This window comes from Apteryx rowi, unplaced genomic scaffold (assembly GCF_003343035.1).
Source record: "Apteryx rowi isolate R43461 unplaced genomic scaffold, aptRow1 scaffold_786, whole genome shotgun sequence".
NCBI lineage: Eukaryota > Metazoa > Chordata > Aves > Apterygiformes > Apterygidae > Apteryx > Apteryx rowi.
Window position 1 is genome coordinate 254,896 of NW_020451078.1, and position 22,583 is coordinate 277,478.

General features: G+C 37.4%; 1 protein-coding gene across 1 annotated transcript in view; it reads right to left on the reverse strand.

Moving 5' to 3' along the window:
- The window catches only part of LRRIQ1 (leucine rich repeats and IQ motif containing 1), a 125,625-nt gene that overhangs the window by 58,993 nt on the left and 44,049 nt on the right, over positions 1 to 22,583 (reverse strand). Inside the window, exons 16-18 of the mRNA XM_026088808.1 lie at positions 22,063 to 22,536; positions 19,729 to 19,867; positions 17,005 to 17,124 (exon numbers count right to left, since the gene is read on the reverse strand). Coding sequence (XP_025944593.1) covers positions 17,005 to 17,124; positions 19,729 to 19,867; positions 22,063 to 22,536 — 733 coding nt within the window. The remainder of the gene's footprint in view (positions 1 to 17,004; positions 17,125 to 19,728; positions 19,868 to 22,062; positions 22,537 to 22,583) is intronic.

Consider the following 22,583-nt stretch of genomic DNA (forward strand, 5'->3'; position numbering starts at 1 on the left):
CATTTATAATATTATTTAGCTATTTCTATTTATCCATAAGGATCAAGAACTTCTTTTCATGATACACCATATATTCTTTACCTTCTGTGAGTCTCATCCTACAATTTTTCTTCTCCTGTTTAACTTTGTAGCTCATGAATGAACTCTGAAGGATTAGGTATTTTTTTTTCATGGCATACTGTACATAACCTTTTACATTTTGCCACTCCTTCCTACTTCAAATATTTATTCTAGCCCTTCCTTCACAAAATGTAATGACTATTTAACATGAAACACATTAAACTTCTGTGGTCCAGGAAAAAGAATATAATCCTACAGTTACCAAAGTCAAGGAGAACGGTCTATTAACTTTAATGGGGCCTGAAAGCACTACTGAAAACCAGAGTTTTAGTGCAAAAGTTATTCATACAGTCTAATCTATCCATATTTTTGATGAACTGGATTACACTTTGGAGTCATATATCCTTTTATAATGATTATATATGCAAATTGGGCTGCTCTGAGTCATGTCTAAATCAAGAACAAAAAACAACAAGTTTTCATAGCTTATGAAAATTTGCACTCAGCTTTAAAGCATTTCTCTAAGTAACTTTTAGAACTGTGAATAATGTCATGACATATCGGCCTTTTGTCTTATCTTAGCTCAAGGAGGATCACAAGAGTATAATAAAAAACAAAACAACGCCCAAAATTATGCTGTGGTTACAAGGAAAGTAGGGGATGCAAGAAGGCAGTGTTAACAATACAGCATACCAAAGGCCAGCATTTGAAACGTAACAACTCTGTACCGGGTCAGACCAAACGTCTGTCCACATCAGTACCCTGTTTCCAAAAAGAGTTCAGCAGCAGATGCTTATGAAAAGAGTGAAAGAAGCTGGACACATAGAGGGCAATCCTTCCCTTGCTATATTCTTTCAGACTCCGGAAATCAGTGGTTTAAGGAGTTTCCACAAACATCTAGGCAAAGAACCCTCAACTTAAAATAGTAATCTAGCTTCTTATGACAAATATAACCATCCAGTGAGCGTATTTTGCAAGATCATCTCTACGGCAGTCCAGACAGAAAGCAAATCACATACATGTCTCAGAGTGCATAACCTCTGAAGCGGCACAGGTGAACTCGGAAAGGCCTCACTACAATCGCTGCGTTCGGTGTTGCAGGAGCTGGAGCTGCTCCAGCACTGAAAACATGGTGGACCTCAGAATTGCAAGGTGAACATATTCTGAGAGGAGGAAGTCGCTGTCCACGGATGAACATATGTTACAAGTCCTCTGTGCCACAGAAGACTTAAGTGACCACACCCTGGAGCTACACGAGCCCGCACCTTCAGCTCAGACTGGAAGCAATGCTTGCAGTTTTGGTGATTCCTGGCTTCGTTTGTGCTCTAGTAGCCAAATTAAAAGGTGTCCCACAATTCCATCTCATATTTCTGCTTCTCAGTCTAAGTGGCCTCTGTTCTGGTTATTAAAAATATATAATTTGAAACGCTTCCTGTTTTTAAAATACAACAACTGAATCCTGAGTTAAATTTCTGTGAAGACTAGAATATGCTAGATACTGAAAATATCTATAGAGAATCCCCTGTTTATTATATTAAATTAAATATTGAGTTAATAGGAAAATTAATTTTTAAAAGTTGATAAATTTGCAGAACTCTATTTTTAAAATTAGGGAGGACTAACTCTTTATACCTTTTCCTTTTCTTCTTTCATTCCCTCCTTAACTCATTTGCTGTTTACAGGACAGCAAACATTTAGCCAGAATATCTGTTCTATTGCTATTCACATGGCACTTTTATTTACATGTTGTTTTAAGATAAAATGGGAAAATTGCTCAACAGAATATAAACAAGTAAAAGAAAATGAATGTCCGAAATGCCTTCTGAACTCAGAGTCACGGCCGGCCTCTGGGAATGACAAGAGAATATGAAGAATGGAAGGGGGAAAAAAAGCGCATAGCTTTAATCTTAAAACTATTTCTACATTACAGTTTCACAGAAATAATGAGTAGAATTCTTTGCTTTTAAAAAAGATTCACTCTCCAGTCCTCTTGTCTGGTTTTGCTTAACCTATTTCTTTGGACTTCTGTTCCCCTCTGTGAGGCCATTTGTGCCATTCTCAGTCTTTTACATCATCACTACAGAATGGCCCTTTTCTAACCAGATTTTACAAAGCTTCTGTCTCCTCTACATTCTTTTTAATAAAAATACATAAATAAATACAGCAAAACACTCAGGATGAATCTCTCCACTAGTTTTCACTACAGAATACAAGTTTAAACAAAATTCTTCAGGGTGGTGATGTCTTTGCTTTCTACTTTGTAGAAATGTATATATGAACAGTGCAGTTCAAAGAGTCTAGTCCATGCCAAGAAAACAAAACAAAAAAAAGAATCAAAACAAAAAGACAAACTAAAAACAGTACTTTGATCCAAGGTACAATATTCAACAGCATTCTTAGAATCACTATTTCCAATAGGCTGGCACAATTTCTTTTTATGCAATATATGCCACATGAGGCAGAACTACTTTTCCTAGTGTTAGACATCCTGTAGGTAAGGTGATTGCTTTTTTGGGGTGGAGGGCGAGGAGGAGCTGGGGTGATCAAGAAGAAGGGATCATATGCTGAAGGCTAAGCCTGTAGATAGTCACAGTAGAAAAGGGCCTATCAGAGAAAACCATGCTGTAATTTTTTTCGTCTAGTAGAAAGCTGTAACTTTCTCCCTCCATTTCTGGCAAACATCTTTCATTCTGCGGTGTTTTTCGTTCAAATGCCATGCTATTCCAGGAAAACATGTTCCATTACTTCTTAAACTAAACTTTTTTTTCTGTCAAGGAAGTATGCTTTGCTAGAAATTTCTTCTCCAGAATCATAAGTAAATTTTGAAAAACTTGTTAGGAAATCATGGAATTTTAGATCTTGTAGCTGATACGGAAAGACCAAATCACTTTCCTCTGTTCATTTATATATTGTTGATAGATTGTGATTGAAGATTGCCTTTGAAATTAGAGATCTGAATATTTTCGAGCATTTAATGGTTTCTTTCATCCCAGTTGTTTTAGGAATCATACTACTCCATGGGCTAGTTTTCTTGAGAAACTTGAGTTTATGTGCACAGTTTAGTTCAAAAGTAGTAAGCTGAATATCAATTCAGAGCCAGATTTTCTAGAAAAATTCCAAAGCTGAGGTAGTATCAAATATGAACATCCCTGACTGAATCATCTCTTTGTTACATTATTTTTCCATTTCCAGTATGACCCAATTCCAGCCAGAGTTCTGGCCTCTTAAAACTAACGCAAATGAGTTGATCTGACTGATCTTTTTAAAAAAACATACACACTTTTTTCAGTTGGGCAGTATAGTTGATAAACATTGTATAGAGAATGGATCTCTGAATTGCAACCTCTAAGAAAAATATTTTTCCCTAGATTTGTCTTTCACATATATTTTATGTTGTGGAGATAAATAGGGTAGCATCCTAATAAAGGTTATTTTAACCTTTGGCAATGGTTCTTTTTCAACCCTGTCATTATACAGGATCACAGAATTAGGAAGGAAGGCTGGGCATGGCTGCACTCTTTTGACTGTTAAAACCAAACAACGTTTCAAGCCAAAAAAAAGTAAAGAGTATCATCTGGATTCCAAAGAAACATCACAGTAATAAATTGACCCCAAGAGATTTTAAAGACATAAGAAAGTTGGTTAATTATTAGAGTACATTCTTGTAGGAAAGTTAAAGCTAGAGGACAAGCATATTTGCATAGTTGTCAATGTAGCCTTCTTATAAACGGGCAATTACTGAAAAATCATGATATTCTCTTACGAAAAATATTCAGCAGAATTTTACTGGGGAATGTATTCTCCAAATGTCAATTTTCCAAAAGGTTTAATAAGCTCAATTACCTTTTTACTCAAATGTATATACACACACACACACATATAAAATATATATGTACATGTATGTGTATATACGCACATAAGACATATATGTATACACACGTATGTGTGATTTCTCTAAATATATATATGATTAAAACTATAAAATAGTGGATTTGGGAATATACAAAGTAAATGAATAGAATAAAGAAAATCTCAGCAATTCTAAAGGTTTTCTTTCACAAAAGTTAGAGTGTATTCACATACTTAACTTTCCACATGTCTGAATCTTATTGTAGTCTACCAAAGCTATTCATGACCTACATATTACTTTTCTAAATATATGTTTTTTTCCTTAAGCCCAATAGCATTTAAAGGACACCCAAAGGGTCAGGAGGTAACTTCTACATCTTGTCTAGAATACCGGAATATAAAGTACAGATGAGTAAAGGGCTAACCTCAGTTTTAGAGTTTAGGCATGGTTAAAGTAAACATCAGAAAAGCTTGGATGCTTCAAAAATCTTTTAATGTTTCTACCCCCACCCACCCTCAGCAAACCTCAGGCACCCTCTGGCACCTTCAGGACTCCCCTGAAGGCTGATGGCTCTAAGATCCCAAACACAGTCTTCCCCCATGAAAATGTCAAAAATCTTCAGGTCTTCCCCTTTCTGATTCTGCCACACTACACAAACTTCAACTTCACCTATGGACTTCAGCTGGTATGTCCCTACAGCCCTTTTCCCAAGTCTTTCTACCTTTGTAAAAACAAACAAATAAACAAACAAAACCCACAAAAGGTAATGAATTAAAAAAACCTAAACCAAGCAACCCTCCCACCCCTTAAATATTGTATATTCAAAGAATATGCATTTTCAAAGAAAGATAACTCAATATATTCTTTCAGGTTTTAAGAAGGAGTACTAAAAATACAATAATAAAACATAAGCTAGTCACAAGTTTACAGTCACCCAACCTTTAATATGCTTCAAAGTTCATGTGAATTGAGAAATTTGAGTTAATTTTGGGATGACTTTTTTTTTTTTAATTACAAATCCCTATTTCAGAAATGAAGATAAAATGAGAAAGTATTTGATAGTTGAAGAGCAGATAAGGACTAAATTTTATGCATATATTTTTGAAACTGATAAAAATCCCTAATTACACTAAAAATGCTTAATTCTAAAGATTGTCTTAATTATCTGTCAACTTAACTTATGCTGTCCACCTTCTCTTTCTCTAGACATAGCTCTTCTCTTTGAAGTAATATACAAATGAATCTCTAAGTTGAAATTTGTTGGTTCTTATCTGAAGTCTTGGTTCCTTAAATCTTTTGTGACTGGCACTGCACAATCTGCTACTCTCTGGGAAATGTAAGAGCTTCAGGAACCAGTTCCTCACAGCGTTTTCCTGTTGGAAACTCAGATTTGTGCAATGATCAATAACTATTGCTATTTGCACATCAAAATAAAATTTTGAATTATTTTCCCTACAAACAAAATAATGAGGGGAGAACCAGAAGGTGGTTTTAACAGTAGCATTTAGGATTCCTTAGCCTGCTCTATTCAATGACAAACTAGATAAAAACTAGATTAAAAAAAATAGATTAAAAAAAACCTTTAGGCATATGTGAAATGCTTAGTTCTGAAGGAGAAAGAGATTTTTCTTTCTCGATTCTATTTTGAAAGAACTGATCTCTCCTTTGAATCATGACCGTGCTAATTATTAATGTCCTTTTAAAACAATGAATTAATTGTAAAAGCAATTCCTCCCCACATTTAGAATCACAGAATCATAATTTAGGTTGGGAGGCACCTCCAGAGGTCATTAATGCATTCCCCTGCTCAAAACAGGTCTACTTAGATCAGGTTGCTCAGGGCCTTATCCAGTCAAGTCTTAAACACCTCCAAGGACAGAGATTCCACAGTCCCTCTGGGCAGTCTGTTCCTGTATTTAACCACTCTCATGGTAATTTTTTTTTCCTAATATCCAGTTGGAATTTCCCATTTTCAAACTTGTGCCCATTGCTTCTTGTCCTGTGACTGTGCACCTCCAAGAAAAGACTACCTTCACCTCCTCTGTCCTATCAAGTAGTTGTAGACAGCAACAAGGTCTCCTCGGAGCTTTTTCTTCTCCAAGCTGAACAGGCCAACCTCTCTCACCCTCCTCTCCTACCAAATCTTCTCCAGTCCCCCTGACCATCTTAGTGGCCTTCCACTGGACTTGCTCCAGTAAGTCTAGTTCTTGCACTGGGGAGCCCACACTGCTGACTCATGTTCAATTTGTTGTCCACTATGATCCCAGATCCTTTTTCTGTGGAGCTGCTTCCTAGACAGTCAGCCCTCAGTCTGCAGTGTTGAATGGGGTTACTCCATCCCAGACACTGGACTTTGCACTTGCTCTTGCAGCATGAGGTTCATTCTCCAGCCTGTCCAAGTTGCTCTGAAGAGAATCCTTGCCCTTCAACATATTGACTACTGCCCCCAGTTTGGTGTCATCTGCAAACTTGCTAAGAGTGCACTCTGTCCCATCATCCAGGTTTTTAATAATGACATTAACTGTTTTGGTCCTAGTACTGATCCCTGAGGGACCCCATTAATTACTATTCACTGGCTAGATTATGCACCACTGATCACAACTCTTTGAGCCTGGCAGTCCAGCCAATTTTTCATCCACCTTATTGTCTACTTTTTCAGCCCATATCTCACCAATTCTTGATAAGAAAACTGTGGGAGACTTGTGTCACAGGTCTTGCTAAAATCAAGGTATACAACATCCACTGCCCTGCCCCTGTTCACAGCACAGTCACCTTGTCATAGAAAGCAATGAAGTTGATCAGGCTTGATTTGCCCTTGGTAAACCCATGCTAGCTGCTCATTCACTTTCTTGGCTTTCATGTATTTAGAAATGGCTTCTAAGAGAATTTGCTCCACAATCTTCCCTGGGACTGAGGTGACACTGACTGGCCTGTAGTTCCCTGGATCTTTGTTATTGCCCTTCTTGAAGATGGGTGTGATGTCTGCCTTTTTCCAGTTTCCAGGAACTTTCCCTGATTGTCATCACCTTTCAAAGTGATAGATGGTGACCTCAGAATGACATGGCCAACTCCTTCAACACCCTTGGATGCAACCCATCTGTTCCCTGAGACTTGCATATGTCCAAGTGGGTTAAGTCATGCTGCGGCTGGATAATATCCTCTATGTTCTAAACTAAAAGGACTTCAAGCTACAGGCGATAAGATATGTATGGATCCATGTATGGAGGAGAGAGGAGGCTGACACCTCACTTTCCTCTTTGATTCCTCCACAAGTATTGATATTTAAGTCAATTACAATATTGCCTACATCAATGTCCTCTTCTCAAAGATCACTGAAGTTGATAGTGATATATTTAGCACATCCTTGACACAAAGAAATCTAATCACTTTAATAAGAGTGTGACCCAACATTCTTGACTCTTTAGAAGCACTGTTGCACATGCTCTTAAAGTTATGTCCTGTTATAGATTACCTAGGCCCCATATTGCTTCATCTCATATATAAAGATATATGTGACATGATAAACTTACTTAAGAGTGCAGATTACAATGAAGCCAGATGAAGATTACATGAGAATTCCGAGAATTGAGGGTAGACTACTGGTTGAAGGAGAATAATGACTTAGTATCTTTGTATTTCAGTTTTATAAAAGCTAAAAACATGGCAACAGACAGAACTGAAAAAGTAGCAACTCCACAACACAGCTTTTCTTTTCTTTGATATACTGAAACACTAAGAAGAAAATGACAGAAAATGAAGGGGAAATATCAAAACATTCATGTCAATCATCCAGAAAGCAATCACTGGACAAGTCAGGTAAGGAGAGTTCCTGAAATTTACAAATAGACATTACTAAGACCTTTTTCAATGGAAATCAATGTAGGTGCATATGCTAAATAACAGACTTTTAAACAGATTCTTAAAAAACAAACTATACCTGCACTAAAATGTCAGTTTTAGCTTGAAAAAAAAAAAAAAAAAAGAACTTAAGGAAGCTATATTCAATAAATTTGGAACTGCTAGTTCAGCTTTCACAAGACTCTACATGCTGAAAAGAACTGATAGGTCTATTATTACTTCCACTTACAATGATGCATTTAGCTATTAGAATTACTTTCCTATGAGACTAGAGTAATCAGAATAAAACTGCACAGGAATAAAGATTTCTTTCACTTTTATACATTGTTCCTGTGCTTGGTCTGTTTATTCAATTTAGATGCTTGACTTTGTCTTTAGATAAATAAGGCTGAGAAGCATACTTAATTAATGACATTACAATACTTTGATATGGCTTAAGGTAAGTTAGAATAATACTATATCATGTGGTAAATACAGATTCCAAATGGTATCTTTAGTTGGCTTTCCTCTGTAAAGTATTTGAATCTGGCTACTTGACCAAAAGATAGAGAAAAGCTGTGCAAATAGTTTCTATTTAAACATTAAAAACACTTCAGCTGGCATTACAGAACTGAGATTATGGTGGAAGGCCAGAAAACAATCAGAGCACATCCTACACAAGCTGTGAAGGAACTGAGGTGTGAGCAATGACCATAACTGCCAACATTTGGGTTTCTGTTTTATCACCCACTGACTCCACAACAACCTACTTCCAAGGCTGGGATATCGATCTACTAGATGACTAGAAAACAAGATTTCAGCAATTTAGATAAGCATCATCGCTGAGAAAGCTAGAAAAAAACCTCATTGCTTTATTTATCAAATGAGGCCACAGACTTAAAATAATGTGCCATTCACTAACCTGTCAGCTGAAAAAGCAAAATCATATCATGAGACTGTTGGTACATACCCAATTATAAAGCTGATCTCTCAATATGTTACTTAGGATAGAGTTTTTATTCTCCTGTTTCAAAGAGGAGGATGGATCTGAGAAAATTTTCATCATACACTTTTTTGTTTTGCCACAACACTGTAACTTCATAAGCAAGTTTAATAAAAAAAAAAAGGATCATATTCTTTGCAGCATAAAAACACAGACAGGCTTGATCCTAATCTGACATTTATAAGCAATTACAACAGTTGGACATGCCCAAAAGTGACAAGATACAAGAAATGTTATGGAGATCTTCTAATCCATAGGCTATACTTACTTCTTGACGTTAGAAAGAAAACACCAATCACTGTCACAAGCCCGCAATTAAAAGTTCACAGGCTGAGAGAAACTACATCTGAAAAGATTATCTGAAAAGATTATCTGAAAAGAACCAAAACACATTGCACGTATCCAATGTGAACACGTGATAAGAATGCTAAAGATGAGAGAGATTAAAAAAAAAAATGTTGCTTGATGTGCTGTTTAATTTTCAAGGGTTACTAAATATGAGCTAGCTTCTATCAAAAAAAAAAAAGAGCAAGAGAATAGACTCCTAGGACAAATCAGAGCCGGGCAAAAGTTTTGAACCATAAATATATGGAGACATCTCAACATACTTCAGAGACTGATTTGTTACCTTTTCCTGAAAAGTTATATAAATCTACTTCAGCTCATCTCAAACCCAGCTGACTGGGAACCATGTTCTTGAAAAGATCTCTAAGCAGTCAGATTGCCTAAGACAAGAAACTGTGATATGAGTCTGCATGTAAAGGCATCTATATACTCACAGAACTCAAATGACTGCTACACAGCTGCTATGGGAAGGCAAGCAAAACCTAGGAATGGCCTAGTGTGAATAACTCAAAATGTCAGGAATTTCAAAAGGTGTCAAAGAGACTGGAATGAAAAAATTCTACAGAATCAGTCTTGGAAGAAGAACAGCTCTTTGTCTCAGAGCAACTGATTTATCCCCTTTGATGAAGGAAGCTGTGATGGATTTCTTTTTAGTTTGGTTGCAGTTTACATAGTTACATTTTTTACAGGGCATGACCAGATAGCAAAAAGGCCATAGTTTGTTTAGTCCCTACTGCTGCACATTGATACAAGTTTGAGCTCTCTGGAGAGAAGATTTTGCCTTCTTTACAAACAGGTTTCAAGGGGCCAAGATAAGTCCATCGGAGAGAGTGAGAGACCTCAGCAAGTGGGAACTAGAGCACAGCAGAGAATGTCGAGAAGAGCAGAGACTAGAGAAAAAGCCAGCTTCTGGCTGATAAAAATGACTGAAGGACTTCCCTTATGGACCCAGCAAATTTGCTGAAATTCGGAAGTCACTAAATTGTTAACTAAAGGGTCATATTGCAAGGGCAAAGTTTACAAACTCCTTATTTTTGCTTTGTCTCACTTTGATCTTTCTCTGTTTTAAAGCATATTCTGTTCTAGTTTATATTCTCATAAAAGCTAACTCTGAAATGCAAAAAAAAAGTGTTTTGGGGTTTTTTTTGAGATATTTCCTCTCAAAAAGCTGCAAGCAGTCTCAAAACACTGGTCAATTTGGTTATGAAGAAATAACTCCCAGAATATGACCCACTAATGATCTGAGTGAGTTGACAAACCCTGTAATGGATTTATACCCAAAGTCTATATAGTGATGTCTGCTAGATGAGTGTCTGTTAGACATCACAGGTACACTAATGTGCTTCATGTAAGCACAGAAAGAAGTTGTTAAAATTTACAGCAAGCAGGATGCCTACTTTGGGTTTTACCAGGTACCATTTTCCTGAGTATCTTCTACTTTCTCTATAATCATTTTTTCACTTGGTAGACACAGACTCAAGATGTCAAACACTATGAATTTTATTTTAGAAAATAACAAGTCAAAAGTTAGGAGGCCTGATGTGTGATCTTCTACTTCGTAAAAGTCTTGAAAGCTGTATCTGTGCAAACTATTGTGAACTTTCTAAACTGATTTAAATTAAATGCAAAAAGCTTGATTTTGAAAAAGACAGCACTTATTTTCTCTGTCATGTAAACATCAGTATTGGTATGTATCCTGATGAGAATAAGACCTATGCCCATAAGCCAACTCAGTGTTGGAACACAGTAATTTATTCTATTTCTATGTCTATTATTCTGAGTAGAAAATTGTCTTAAAAAAAAGATCCTACTGAACAGGTACAGCTTAGTGACATTGGTGCATTCAGCCATTTTGCATTTGATGAATGTCTTATTCTCATTAAGAAAATGCAAATGCTAATAGTTACATGGCACAGAAAGTAAGTGCCGTGTCAAGCAAATGTGTTATCAGCTTTTGTCCACCAGAGGTAAAGTGAGCTCTGCCTTGTAGATCATTTGCTACATGGATGGACTGCTGATAAGAAGTAAGATAAGAAGTAAGAAGTCAAACAAAGGAGGTAGGAGACCTGCATGGATGAGCAAGGAGCTCCTGGCAAAACTCAACCAGAAGAAGGAAGTATACAGAAAGTGGAAAGGGGGACAGGCCACTTGGGAGGAATATAGGAACATTGTCAGAGTATGCAGGGATGTGACGAGGAAGGCTAAGGCCCGTTTGGAATTAAATCTGGCTAGGGATGTCAAGGACAGCAAGAAGGGCTTCTTCAAATACATCAGCAGCAAGAGGAAGACTAGGGAAAACGTGGGCCCTTTGCTGAATGGGGTGGGTGCCCTGGTGACGAAGGATGCAGAGAAGGCAGAGTTACTGAATGCCTTCTTTGCTTCAGTCTTTACTGCTCAGGCCAGCCCTCAGGAACCCCAGACCCTGGAGGCAAGAGAGAAAGTCTGGAGAAAGGAAGACTTTCCCTTGGTGGAGGAGGAGTGGGTTAGAGATCATTTAAGCAAACTTGACACCCACAAATCCATGGGCCCTGATGGGATGCACCCACGAGTGCTGAGGGAGCTGGCGGATGTCATTGCTAAGCCCCTCTCCATCATCTTTGAAAGGTCATGGAGAACAGGAGAGGTGCCTGAGGACTGGAAGAAAGCCAATGTCACGCCAGTCTTCAAAAAGGGCAAGAAGGAGGACCCAGGRAACTACAGGCCAGTCAGCCTCACCTGCATCCCTGAAAAGGTGATGGAGCAGCTCATCCTGGAGGCTATCTCCAAGCATGTGGAGGACAAGAAGGTGATCGGGAGTAGTCAGCACGGCTTCACCAAGGGGAAATCATGCTTAACCAATCTGATAGCCTTCTATGATGGAATGACTGGCTGGGTAGATGAGGGGAGAGCAGTGGATGTTGTCTACCTAGACTTCAGCAAGGCTTTTGACACTGTCTCCCATAACATCCTCATAGACAAGCTCAGGAAGTGTGGGCTGGATGAGTGGACAGTGAGGTGGATTGAGAACTGGCTGAATGGCAGAGCTCAGAGAGTTGTGATCAGCGGTGCAGGCTCTAGTTGGAGGCCTGTAGCTAGCGGTGTACCCCAGGGGTCAGTACTGGGTCCAGTCTTGTTCAACTTCTTCATCAATGACCTGGATGAAGGCACAGAGTGCACCCTCAGCAAGTTGGCTGACGATACCAAACTGGGAGGAGTGGCTGATGCACCAGAGGGCTGTGCTGCCATTCAGAGAGACCTGGACAGGCTGGAGAGGTGGGCGGAGAGGAACCTCATGAAGTTCAACAAAGGCAAGTGCAGGGTCCTGCGCCTAGGGAGGAATAACCCCCTGCACCAGTACAGGTTGGGGGTTGACCTGCTGGAAAGCAGCTCTGCGGAGAAGGACCTGGGAGTGCTGGTGGACACCAAGTTAAGCATGAGGCAGCAATGTGCCCTTGTGGCCAAGAAGGCCAATGGTATCCTGGGGTGCATCAGGAAGAGTGTTGCCAGCAGGTCGAGAGAGGTGATTCTCCCCCTCTACTCAGCCCTGGTGAGGCCACATCTGGAGTACTGTGTCCAGTTCTGGGCTCCCCACTACAAGAGAGACATGGCACTACTGGAGAGAGTCCAGCAGAGGGCTACAAAGATGATTAGGGGATTGGAGCAACTCTCTTATGAGGAAAGACTGAGAGAGCTGGGCCTGTTTAGCTTGGAGAAGAGAAGACTGAGAGGAGATCTTATCAATGTGTACAAGTGTCTGAAGGGAGGGTGTCGAGAGGATGGGACCAGACTCTTTTCAGTGGTGCCCAGTGACAGGATGCGAGGCAACGGGCACAAACTGAAACACAGACAATTCCATCTGAACATGAGGAAAAACTTTTTCACTGTGAGGGTGACAGAGCACTGGAACAGGTTGCCCAGAGAGGTTGTGGAGTCTCCTTCTCTGGAGATATTCAAAACACGCCTGGATGCAATCCTGTGCAATGTGCTCTAGGTGACGCTGCTTGAGCAGGGGGGTTGGACTAGATGATCTTCAGAGGTCCCTTCCAACCTCAGCGATTCTGTGTGATTCTGTGTGTGTGATAAAAGGGTGTCTTAAGATCAGCCTTCTGGGGCATAGAGGCTGGAATTCTCCAAAGTCCACATGAAAGACATAAAAGAAATATGAATACCAGGCTCATACTTTCTGAGACATCTGTTGGCCAGATATTTCATCTCATCTGGGATAGCCTGCTAGACATTTTATGATACAACAGACAAAACACTACTGCCATCAGTTGCCTCTGAATGCCTTGGCAATGCATGGGAGCTGATGTGAACACAAGGAGATATCAGTAAACAGTTCAGGTTAAATGATTACTATTCGCACTATTGCAAGCTAGCTAAAAACATTTCCTCCAGCTTAATCATAGACAATCCATTTTTCACATGATATGGTGCCAGAGATTTGTATGAATAATATATCACTGCTCAACATTCACAAAAGGAGTAAACAGAAAATCTTTGGAAAAGACTACAGTTTTCCCCATGGCATTTCACAGCCTCACTTTCCACAAAGCACTGGCTTTACTGAGGTTATAATGAAGATATTGAACAGTTATTCAATGAAGCCTAGTTCCTAATGTAATGTATTATTGACTTATTGCACTGTGATATTTGTAAACAGTTTTAATAGACACTGGGACACTAGTGATTTTGTGAAATGTTAGATAATACTGATTGAAATCATAATGACTGAATCTTGCATAATACTGGTATAAAAATAATGGTGACATTACAAAATAGTGTACTATTCTAAACTTTTGGACAAGATTTTGTAGGTTTGTATTGGCTTGAGATAAGGAAAGGTTTTTTCTGCCATTCGCTCTCACTTCACTCATCCTATCAGCAGTGAAATCTGCAGCTCAAAATGGCGTCCAGATCTTTTCTCTTCCTTCACACCTTAGCATATGGGACCTCTTAGACCAGGAATATGTACTCCTCCCTACACACTTGTTTGAGGCCCAGAAGACAGCCACTGATATCATGTGTCACTATTTGGCTCTGCTTCAGCACTTTTCTGTAAAACACTGAGGCCAGAAAGGAGGGGAGAGGAAGCATAGACTCCTCCAAGCTTTTCCTGCTTGTCTCTGCTGAAGTAGAAAGTCTGCGCAATTCGGTATTGTCCAGATCCAGGGAATGAAACAGGTAAAGACACACAGAACCAGGCAACCTAGTGCAGAGGGTGGCTACTCTGGGCTAGGCTGAGCAGAGCATAAGGCAAGAATCATGGAAACTGTAACAGAGTATTAATACTACTTTGCAGTAAGTGTTTTTTAGTATTGCATGCATTTAAAAACATGATATGACTGTATCACCAATCACTACTGCACACTCCAGTTCCAGTAGGCCTGTTATAGTATATTTCTCACAATCACACTCTTCAGTGAAGACAAGATATATGCTTGAAACAAACAAACAAAAAAATTATGACAAACATCACAGTCTGAGAAATCTCCGAATTCCAGTTACAGTCAAAGATCTTTACTCCTGAAATGCTCAATCACTGAATGAAATATATCCCTCTGAGCCTATATATTGTAAACTTATCACATACACTGCTATGTAGAAAATAGATATTCTTACATTTTTCTTTATGGGAAGCTAAGGGCTTGAGTAGCTTATTTGACATCAGTCCCCAGTTCAGCCTTTGAGCCCTCTGTTCCAATTACAGTGTCAGTTCATGGTTCTCCTATCATGATCTGAACCAAAGAACTTTCTCTGAGAATCACTCCAACAAAACATGTTTTACTTCTTCCCTGAAAATTAGTTTGACAAAAAGGAAAAGATTTGTGGTAACACCAGAGGGTGCTACAGTGCAAGCCTCTCTGAAATGACCTAGTGTTTTGCCTCCTCCATCTTCCTCTTCTCCCTGGTCTCAGGACCACCTGTCCAAATGCAATTGTCTTGCTGAGAGACAGATGGAACAAAACTGCCCAGGTAGTTTTCTGTTAAGCAATTAAAAAAATGTAGGATTATTGGGGCAGGACAGAGTGAAACAAGCACGGTTCAGTTGAATTACAGTATAGGAGACTCTGGCCCATTGCTGATTAATTCAAAACAAGGTATTTTCCTTCTTTAATACATATGAACAGACACTTCTTTCCTATGTGAAAAAATAAATCCTTTGACTTTCTGCTTTTTATTATTTTAGAAAGAAGCCAGGGATCAGAGAAGATCAACTAATGACACTGCTCTTTATTGTACATATTTTTAAATTTAAAAAAAATCTAAAATTTAAGCCAGATCTCTGTGTTTATACACGCACAACATTTCCTGTCTACCAAACGATTCTTGGAACTCTTGCCTCAAACATTTTGCATGCTGTTACAATCAGATGGTAATTCTGAAAATCTATCTCAAAAGAGCTGCTCAAAGAGAGAAGAAAGAATCAAATATTATTCCAGTTCATTGGCATACAAACTGCCTTGCTCCAACTAACAACATATTTGGTCTTCATAACTTTCTATGAGACATATAAATATGTGATCTCTGGCTACACAGGATCTCATCTTGCCAGTAGTAAGGATAACACATCAATCTCCTTTGCAAAATTGCAATGGAATGTTGACAAATGGCTCTTGAAAGGATGCAGCAGCTGAATAAGCACATCACTATTTATAGACAAACATTCATTAAATAAAAAAAATAAAATAATAATAATAAAAACCTCTATCATAACTACTTAGGGCTCAAATGGCCACATTGCTAACTGTTTTCTTTACTCTACGTGAAATCATAAAAAAGAAGGTAATGAATGCGAACAATTAGAGAAAGCAATACTCCAGATAAATACATAGGTGAGTCATCAACAGCTGACTTACTATGCATACTGAGTCTAGAACTAGACAGGCTGTCTCTTTTGAGGGAATAAGGAACAAGGCTACTTTAAAGATTCTTTTGCTTGCTTACCGAATGACAATCAGGAGATTGATCCAGTAGATATTTTTATTTTTTACTTAATTATCAATCAGGAGCCTGTTTTTATTTCTTAAAGTGGAAATTTCTGGCCCAATTTCAATCCTTTAAAACTTAAAAGATTCTGTTAACTCTACATAACTTGTAAAAATTACTAGCAATCATTTCTGGATTTTTTGGATCACAGACATTCTAAGTTTGTATCTTTCATGATTTAACTATACTCTTTTTCATTATTTATCACTGTATTTAGACTTATGAACTTTTTAGCACCTTATCTATAAGACCAAAGAAGAGCTAATAAGCGTGCTTCACATCTGTTTGGGCAGTTTTGCTTTTACTGGGATTCCACAACACTAAATCTCAGCTATATTTTCATTATTGTTCTCATTTTATCATGTAAATGAACAAAATACAAGCTCACATTTTCTTGTTTAATGTTGCTCCACCACTAACATATCTCCTGATCTTTTAAATGCATATTACTTTATGATACTTAAGGGTCCACTAAGCAATACTTAAGAAATTTCCTGATAATGGTCTGCAAGGGTCAGAACAAAAAAGTTCTGGATTTTGTAATATTTGGAAACTACTTTATTATGTTTTACAAATTAGATAGCACAATCAGTATTATTAAAATACTAAAAAACTAAATATTTTAGAATGAAAAGAGCTGTTTCCTTATTCCCATTTGTTTGTCCTCCAACTGTAGAAATATATGTGGTTCTACGGTGGGTGTGACATTAATAGCACAGTAACTACCAGAGCTTCTCAAAGAGCAGGAAGCAATTAATCCATGACAAATACATTTAAATGAATTATATATACCAAATGCTTCTTTATCTCTGGACATCCAACATGTAATTCTAACCCTGGTACTCCTTTCAATTTCTTTTATTTCAACACCTACATGATTGCTTTAAAGGAATAACTTTTTTTTTTTACATGAAATTTTTATGCTAATGATTGTGCTTACTTCATGAAATGTGCAATCATCTACCATTATTTCTTCATAGTCATCCTCCACTTCATCACTTTTAACAGCTGCAAGAGCACTGGCCAGTTTCTTTCGCAAAAGAAAGCCCTTCCAGAATGCCTAAACAAAAAATTTAAAGCATGTTATACAAAGCCATAGATCAAACCCAAATCCAGATTCTCTATGTTATCCCATTAGGAAGATAAAACATCTTGGGCCTTGGTTTAATAGCTCAATGATCTGTTTTTTGAACTTTACGTGACATTTAAAACTACAAGACAAATTAAATGCCAGCATATGTCTAAAGCTTAGAGTACTCAAGAGGCTCTCCACAAGTAAGCAGAAAGGAATCCTGCAACTCCCTCAACTACAAACCTGGGTCAACTAATTAATTATTTGACAATTCCTTCAGGGACTATTATAAACTGAAAGGAAAGACTACATAAGAAAAAGCTGAGTGTTAACTTTCAAATTACTGAGAATAAAAATACACTTGCACTAAATGTCTTACGGTTTACAAGTAGCAATTCTTGGAGACATCTCATGCAATTGACCTAGGTCAGTTACTCTTTCTTGACTGTCTCAGATTTTTGTTTAAAAATATATCACCAGTAGGAATAATTTATGTAAGAAAAAGGAGCATATAGTAAAAGAACAAAGAAGTAAGTGCTAGAAAAAGAAGAAAGGTGTTGGAAAAACATACATGCCAGGCCATAGGATCAGATCCAGCATAGCACTTCAGAGACCAGAATGACATAGATGGAACTACGAAAACTAAATTCAGGACAGCAACACATCCCCCAAATCACTGTTTGACGTAATTAGAGTCCAAGATGCCCTAAGCATTTAAAATATCATGCAAAAAAATTCCACTTTCCTAGAAGATGTACAGTGGTCCACAGCTAGTGGCTTTGCAGTGAAGCCACTAAGATAGGAAAGGTAAACCTTATAGCCCAGCTTAACACTTAGTGTATTTGATTTGCGGAAATGATTGTCTAACTTTTTAAATTATTGAAAATATTGCTGTTTTTACACACACATATCCCATCCTAAAAATAATGATAGGTATTAGATTTGCTTTATTATTGTTTACATTTTTGTTCTTTACGTACAGATCTTCATAATCATCTAAATAAAATACCTTAATATTACTGAGTAAGCAAATGACAAATATTTCATTTAACAAATACAATTAATCATTTACAAATGCAAAGGAGAAAAAGAATCTTAATGGTATATGCAGAAGGATAAACTCTAAATCAGCTATTATCACAGATCTCTGAAAACACCAGGTCAGTGCTCAACTGTGATCAAAAAGACAAACCGTATGTTAGTAATTTTTAGGAAAGGAACTGAGATGAAAACACTGTCTCACTATATAAATTCATAATAAACATATCTCTGGAATTCGGTTATTACCACTTCTTTAAAAAAGGAGGTAATAGAATGAGGTAAAGGTTCAGAGAGGGACAAAAAAAGATAATGAGATGCATGGAGCGACATGTGAAAAGAGACTAAATGACTGAATTCTTTTATTAGGAAATTGAGATATCTAAGGGTAGATATAAGAGAGACCTATAAAACCATAATACACATAGAAGATAAATAATGAAAGATTATTTTCACACTAACTTTGGAAATTATCAGAAGGTCTGAAACAAACAAAGGAAGCATTTTTACGTATAAATTTGTGGAACTCATCACTTTCATATGTGGTAGAGGCCAAAAGAATAAATAGGTTCAAAAATGGATTAAATAAATGTATGGAGAACAACAGTGATTATACTAGCTACACACTATACTCCAGAAACAAATTTCTGCTCCAGTTCCTAAATCATTGACTGCTGCAAGCTGGAAAAGTACATTGGAGAAAAAATTCTACACTCTTCCATTTCTTAGTATGTACATTTACTAAGCATTTTACTACTGGTCATTTGTTGAATAGAGACTACCAAGTTACATAGATTTTTGGTCTGAAAGTGAAGCTTAGGCTCCTAAATCACTCTGGTACTACTCACATTTTTATCAAAGACTTACAATATGGAATATTTTTAAGTTAACTTAATATCTCAAATCACAAAATAGCCCATTTGCTTCAAAATGTAGAAAACCCCAAGATCTTTTGCAGTTTTGCTTGTAGATACTATATCTGACTAGCAAATGAAATAGAGCCAAGGCATGGACATGAGTTCTGACATGCAGTAATCCATTCTGTTTAACTGTTATCCCAGTATCTAGCATGGGACAGCCTGGGCCAGGGCCGGTTCCTATGAATGAAGCTATCCTATTCTGGGGACATGGGCAGAAAAAGAGAGAAATGGAAAGGTAGGATGGGGAGATGGGAAGAGTGGTTAGCTGTATAGATATGAGCTACAATGTACCACTTACTCTGTGTCAGTCAGTTTAATAGCGTAGACATTCCCCAGAAAGAACACGAGCACAATGCATCTTAGACATAACATTAGAATTAAATCAAGCAAAACTAATTCAGGGAAATGTTTGATATAAAAACATATTTTTATGCTTCTACAAAACTTTCTGAGCAAAAGGCTCTCTTTCAGAAACAGCAGACTTACACTGATTAAATAAATGCAATAAAATTTTAATTATAAAATTATTAATAAAATCACAAAAAACAGAGAGATCACTTACAAATTCACATAACTAATAAGATTGTTTCTTATTAAATCTGAAAAATAAGCAAAGAGAATACTGTAAACCAACCTGGATTAGTGTGGCAGCCTCATGCTTCTGCCTTGAAGCATCTGTAAACTGATCATTCTCTGTTTTGGTGCAGCCAGTCTTCTTCCTGGTATGGTACTGCCTCCAAATGGACTGGATCAATGATGCTGCCATATGTAGCCTAGTAGAGAAATAAGGACCTTTATGAATAACATAATCTTGCCAGTAAAACTGGATTATTTTAGCTGACAGACTAGAATCATAACCCCCCAAAGAATAGCTCTGTCCATATGAGAAATGTAATGAATGCTCTGCCATTAAATTGTAAAGAAATTACAACCCAGGTGTGACACATGTGTGTTCATAAACACAGTAAGATATTCACACTGTGTAACTTTGGGAAACCAATGACCAAAGAGAGTAAATCTCCCCTGGGCTTTGTTCCCCCTATATTCACTGGAGAGGAAGAGCCTCTTCAAGGGAAAGACTGAGAGCAGAAGTGTAACAGTTACTGAATCACTTATTGGAGGAGGCCATCTATCTCCACTGCTTACACAAAAAATATAAGAGAGCGCTGAGTTAAATGCTGAAAACTTCATAGTTTGAATATCCCCAAAGCATGGGATAGGAACATTTGAGAAAGTGCACTTCATCTTTTGCCTACTTTTATCCTTCAATTTAATACTACAGACCATCAGTAAATGTGTACATATTTTAAGCTGGTTATTCTTTAAAGAGCATTGATTACAGAATATTTAGATTTGTTCAGTGATTATTCTTTCTAAATATTTAGGGAATTAATTAATTTTTTCTGATGGAAAAAAGTTTAATGGCAGTTCTGTTTTATGGCTTTACTTACCTTGGAATCCTTTTCTCCATAAAACTCTCATTTCACTATGTCAATGGGTTATGAAAAGACATCTAAAGTTCCCTCAATCTTTACAGTATTTTCTTGCCTTGTGCAGTGCAGCTATTAAAATAATGGTGCATTTTTCAGCCAACAAGATGCTCCAGTACAAATTACAGCACACTTCAGAGGATAGGCCAGAGAAAAGCAGTGCTCAAAATATGATTTAAAAAATATATATTTTCTCTAAAAATATGTTTATTAAACTTATCAACTCCCAAACTTAAGTTTATTTAGAAGCTTTGCATCCATAAAAACAGTAGCTGACTTAAAAAAAAAAAGCAAAAAAAAAGCTCTAATAAACATTTATATTTTGCATCGAAGAGGATAGCTGTCCAGCAAGAGGCTCCAGAATGTACTTAAAATATTAACTAAAAACTCAAAATGAACTATTTAGAAAAGAATCTCTTTTTCTGAAACATTCAATTTCCATAAGACACTACTATACTGACTCCCAGCTTCCTGAGAGGCAATGATGAATTCTGTGGTCTTCCTGAATAATACATTCTATAACAAATTATTAGTGTCTAAAGTACAGACCAAGAACTACTGCCCATTTACCACAATTCTGACGAAAATGAAGAAAGGAGCCTTCCATGCTTGATCCTCATAGGGTATTCAAGATATGCGCATATTTATGAAACTTGAAACCGAATTCTTACAAGACAGTCATAACTGAACTTTTCTATCTTTAGGACAAAAATTTCAGCTTCTCTTCTCCCAGACTATAACTCCAGAACCATACGAACCAGCGGCAAATATATTCCAAAGAGGAAATAAACCAGTCTGTCTCATGCAGGAGAATATATGGGGGCGCAGAACAAGTTGAACTGGCCCTTCACCCCTGCCTGCACTTGTACGAAGCGGGTTGAGGCATGTTGGGGGAGTGCCAAGGGCAGGGCAGACTGTTAGCTCTTCAGTCATCACAGCAGCAGGAGACCGGCCTAAGGTCAGGGGAGTAGGATGGTAGATTTGAGCAACTTCTCCCTCCTACCTTCTAAACTACGCTGACTTGTAAACTCAGCACAGATGAATCTTGAATCTCTGATATTACTGCAAAAAACCTTACACTAGTCTGTGATTTAAACTCTCCAAAAATCCCAAATAGTTTCACTCCTAATATTGTACATTACTTGAGTGTTCATGAACTGGTGTTATGAATGTATTGCAAAAAAGAAAGGAGAAGTTTGGAGACCAAGGGTAAGCTTTAAAATTCTCTTATAGAGGTTTTTCTTTTTTTAAGTCCTTATACATGTATATGCTAATTTATTAAACAACAGAATTGTTGTTAATATGGAAAGCTATTGTGTATCACCTTAAAGTAATACTTTAACTTTATTGTCTAATAAAGTTACAACTATTATTTTCTTGATATCTGTTCTGTGTCTCTATGTTTTAAACAAGAAATCCTTACATTCATTGCTTATCTGTATAATCTATTTGAAAGCAATCCAATGTCTGTATCTTACTTTTCTGTATCATTCTCAAAATGCTGGAGATTTCTTCCCATATTACTTGCTATAACTGACTGTTGCAATGTGAGTTGGGCTGACATGTTATTGTTGTCTTTGCTCTCCCCATCATAATTAATACAGGATTCAGTGCTCTCCTGCTTTAGTCTGTGATCTTCTTTATTTTCCTTTCGGTGCTCAGGTACAGAGGAGTTAATGAATGTGGCCTGAATATGGTCAGTAGTAGTCCATCTTTCAGAAGGATCCAACAAGACCTGTTTATTTTCTGTTGCACCCATGATAAAGAGGTTATTTTCCTGCAGGCAGTCAGTGGATGTTTGTTTTAAATGATTTTGCAGTGCTTCTGGTCCATCTCTGTCAGTAATGTTTAGTTCGCTGTACTCATGTGCACATCGATGTTGGATACTAAGTTTCAGCAGCTGATTAAAATACCAGCATTGTCTCTGTGCATCATCAATGGAAGACACAATCCTGAAGAAAGATAATAATGTGATTACATGTATTTTAGATTGTAAAAA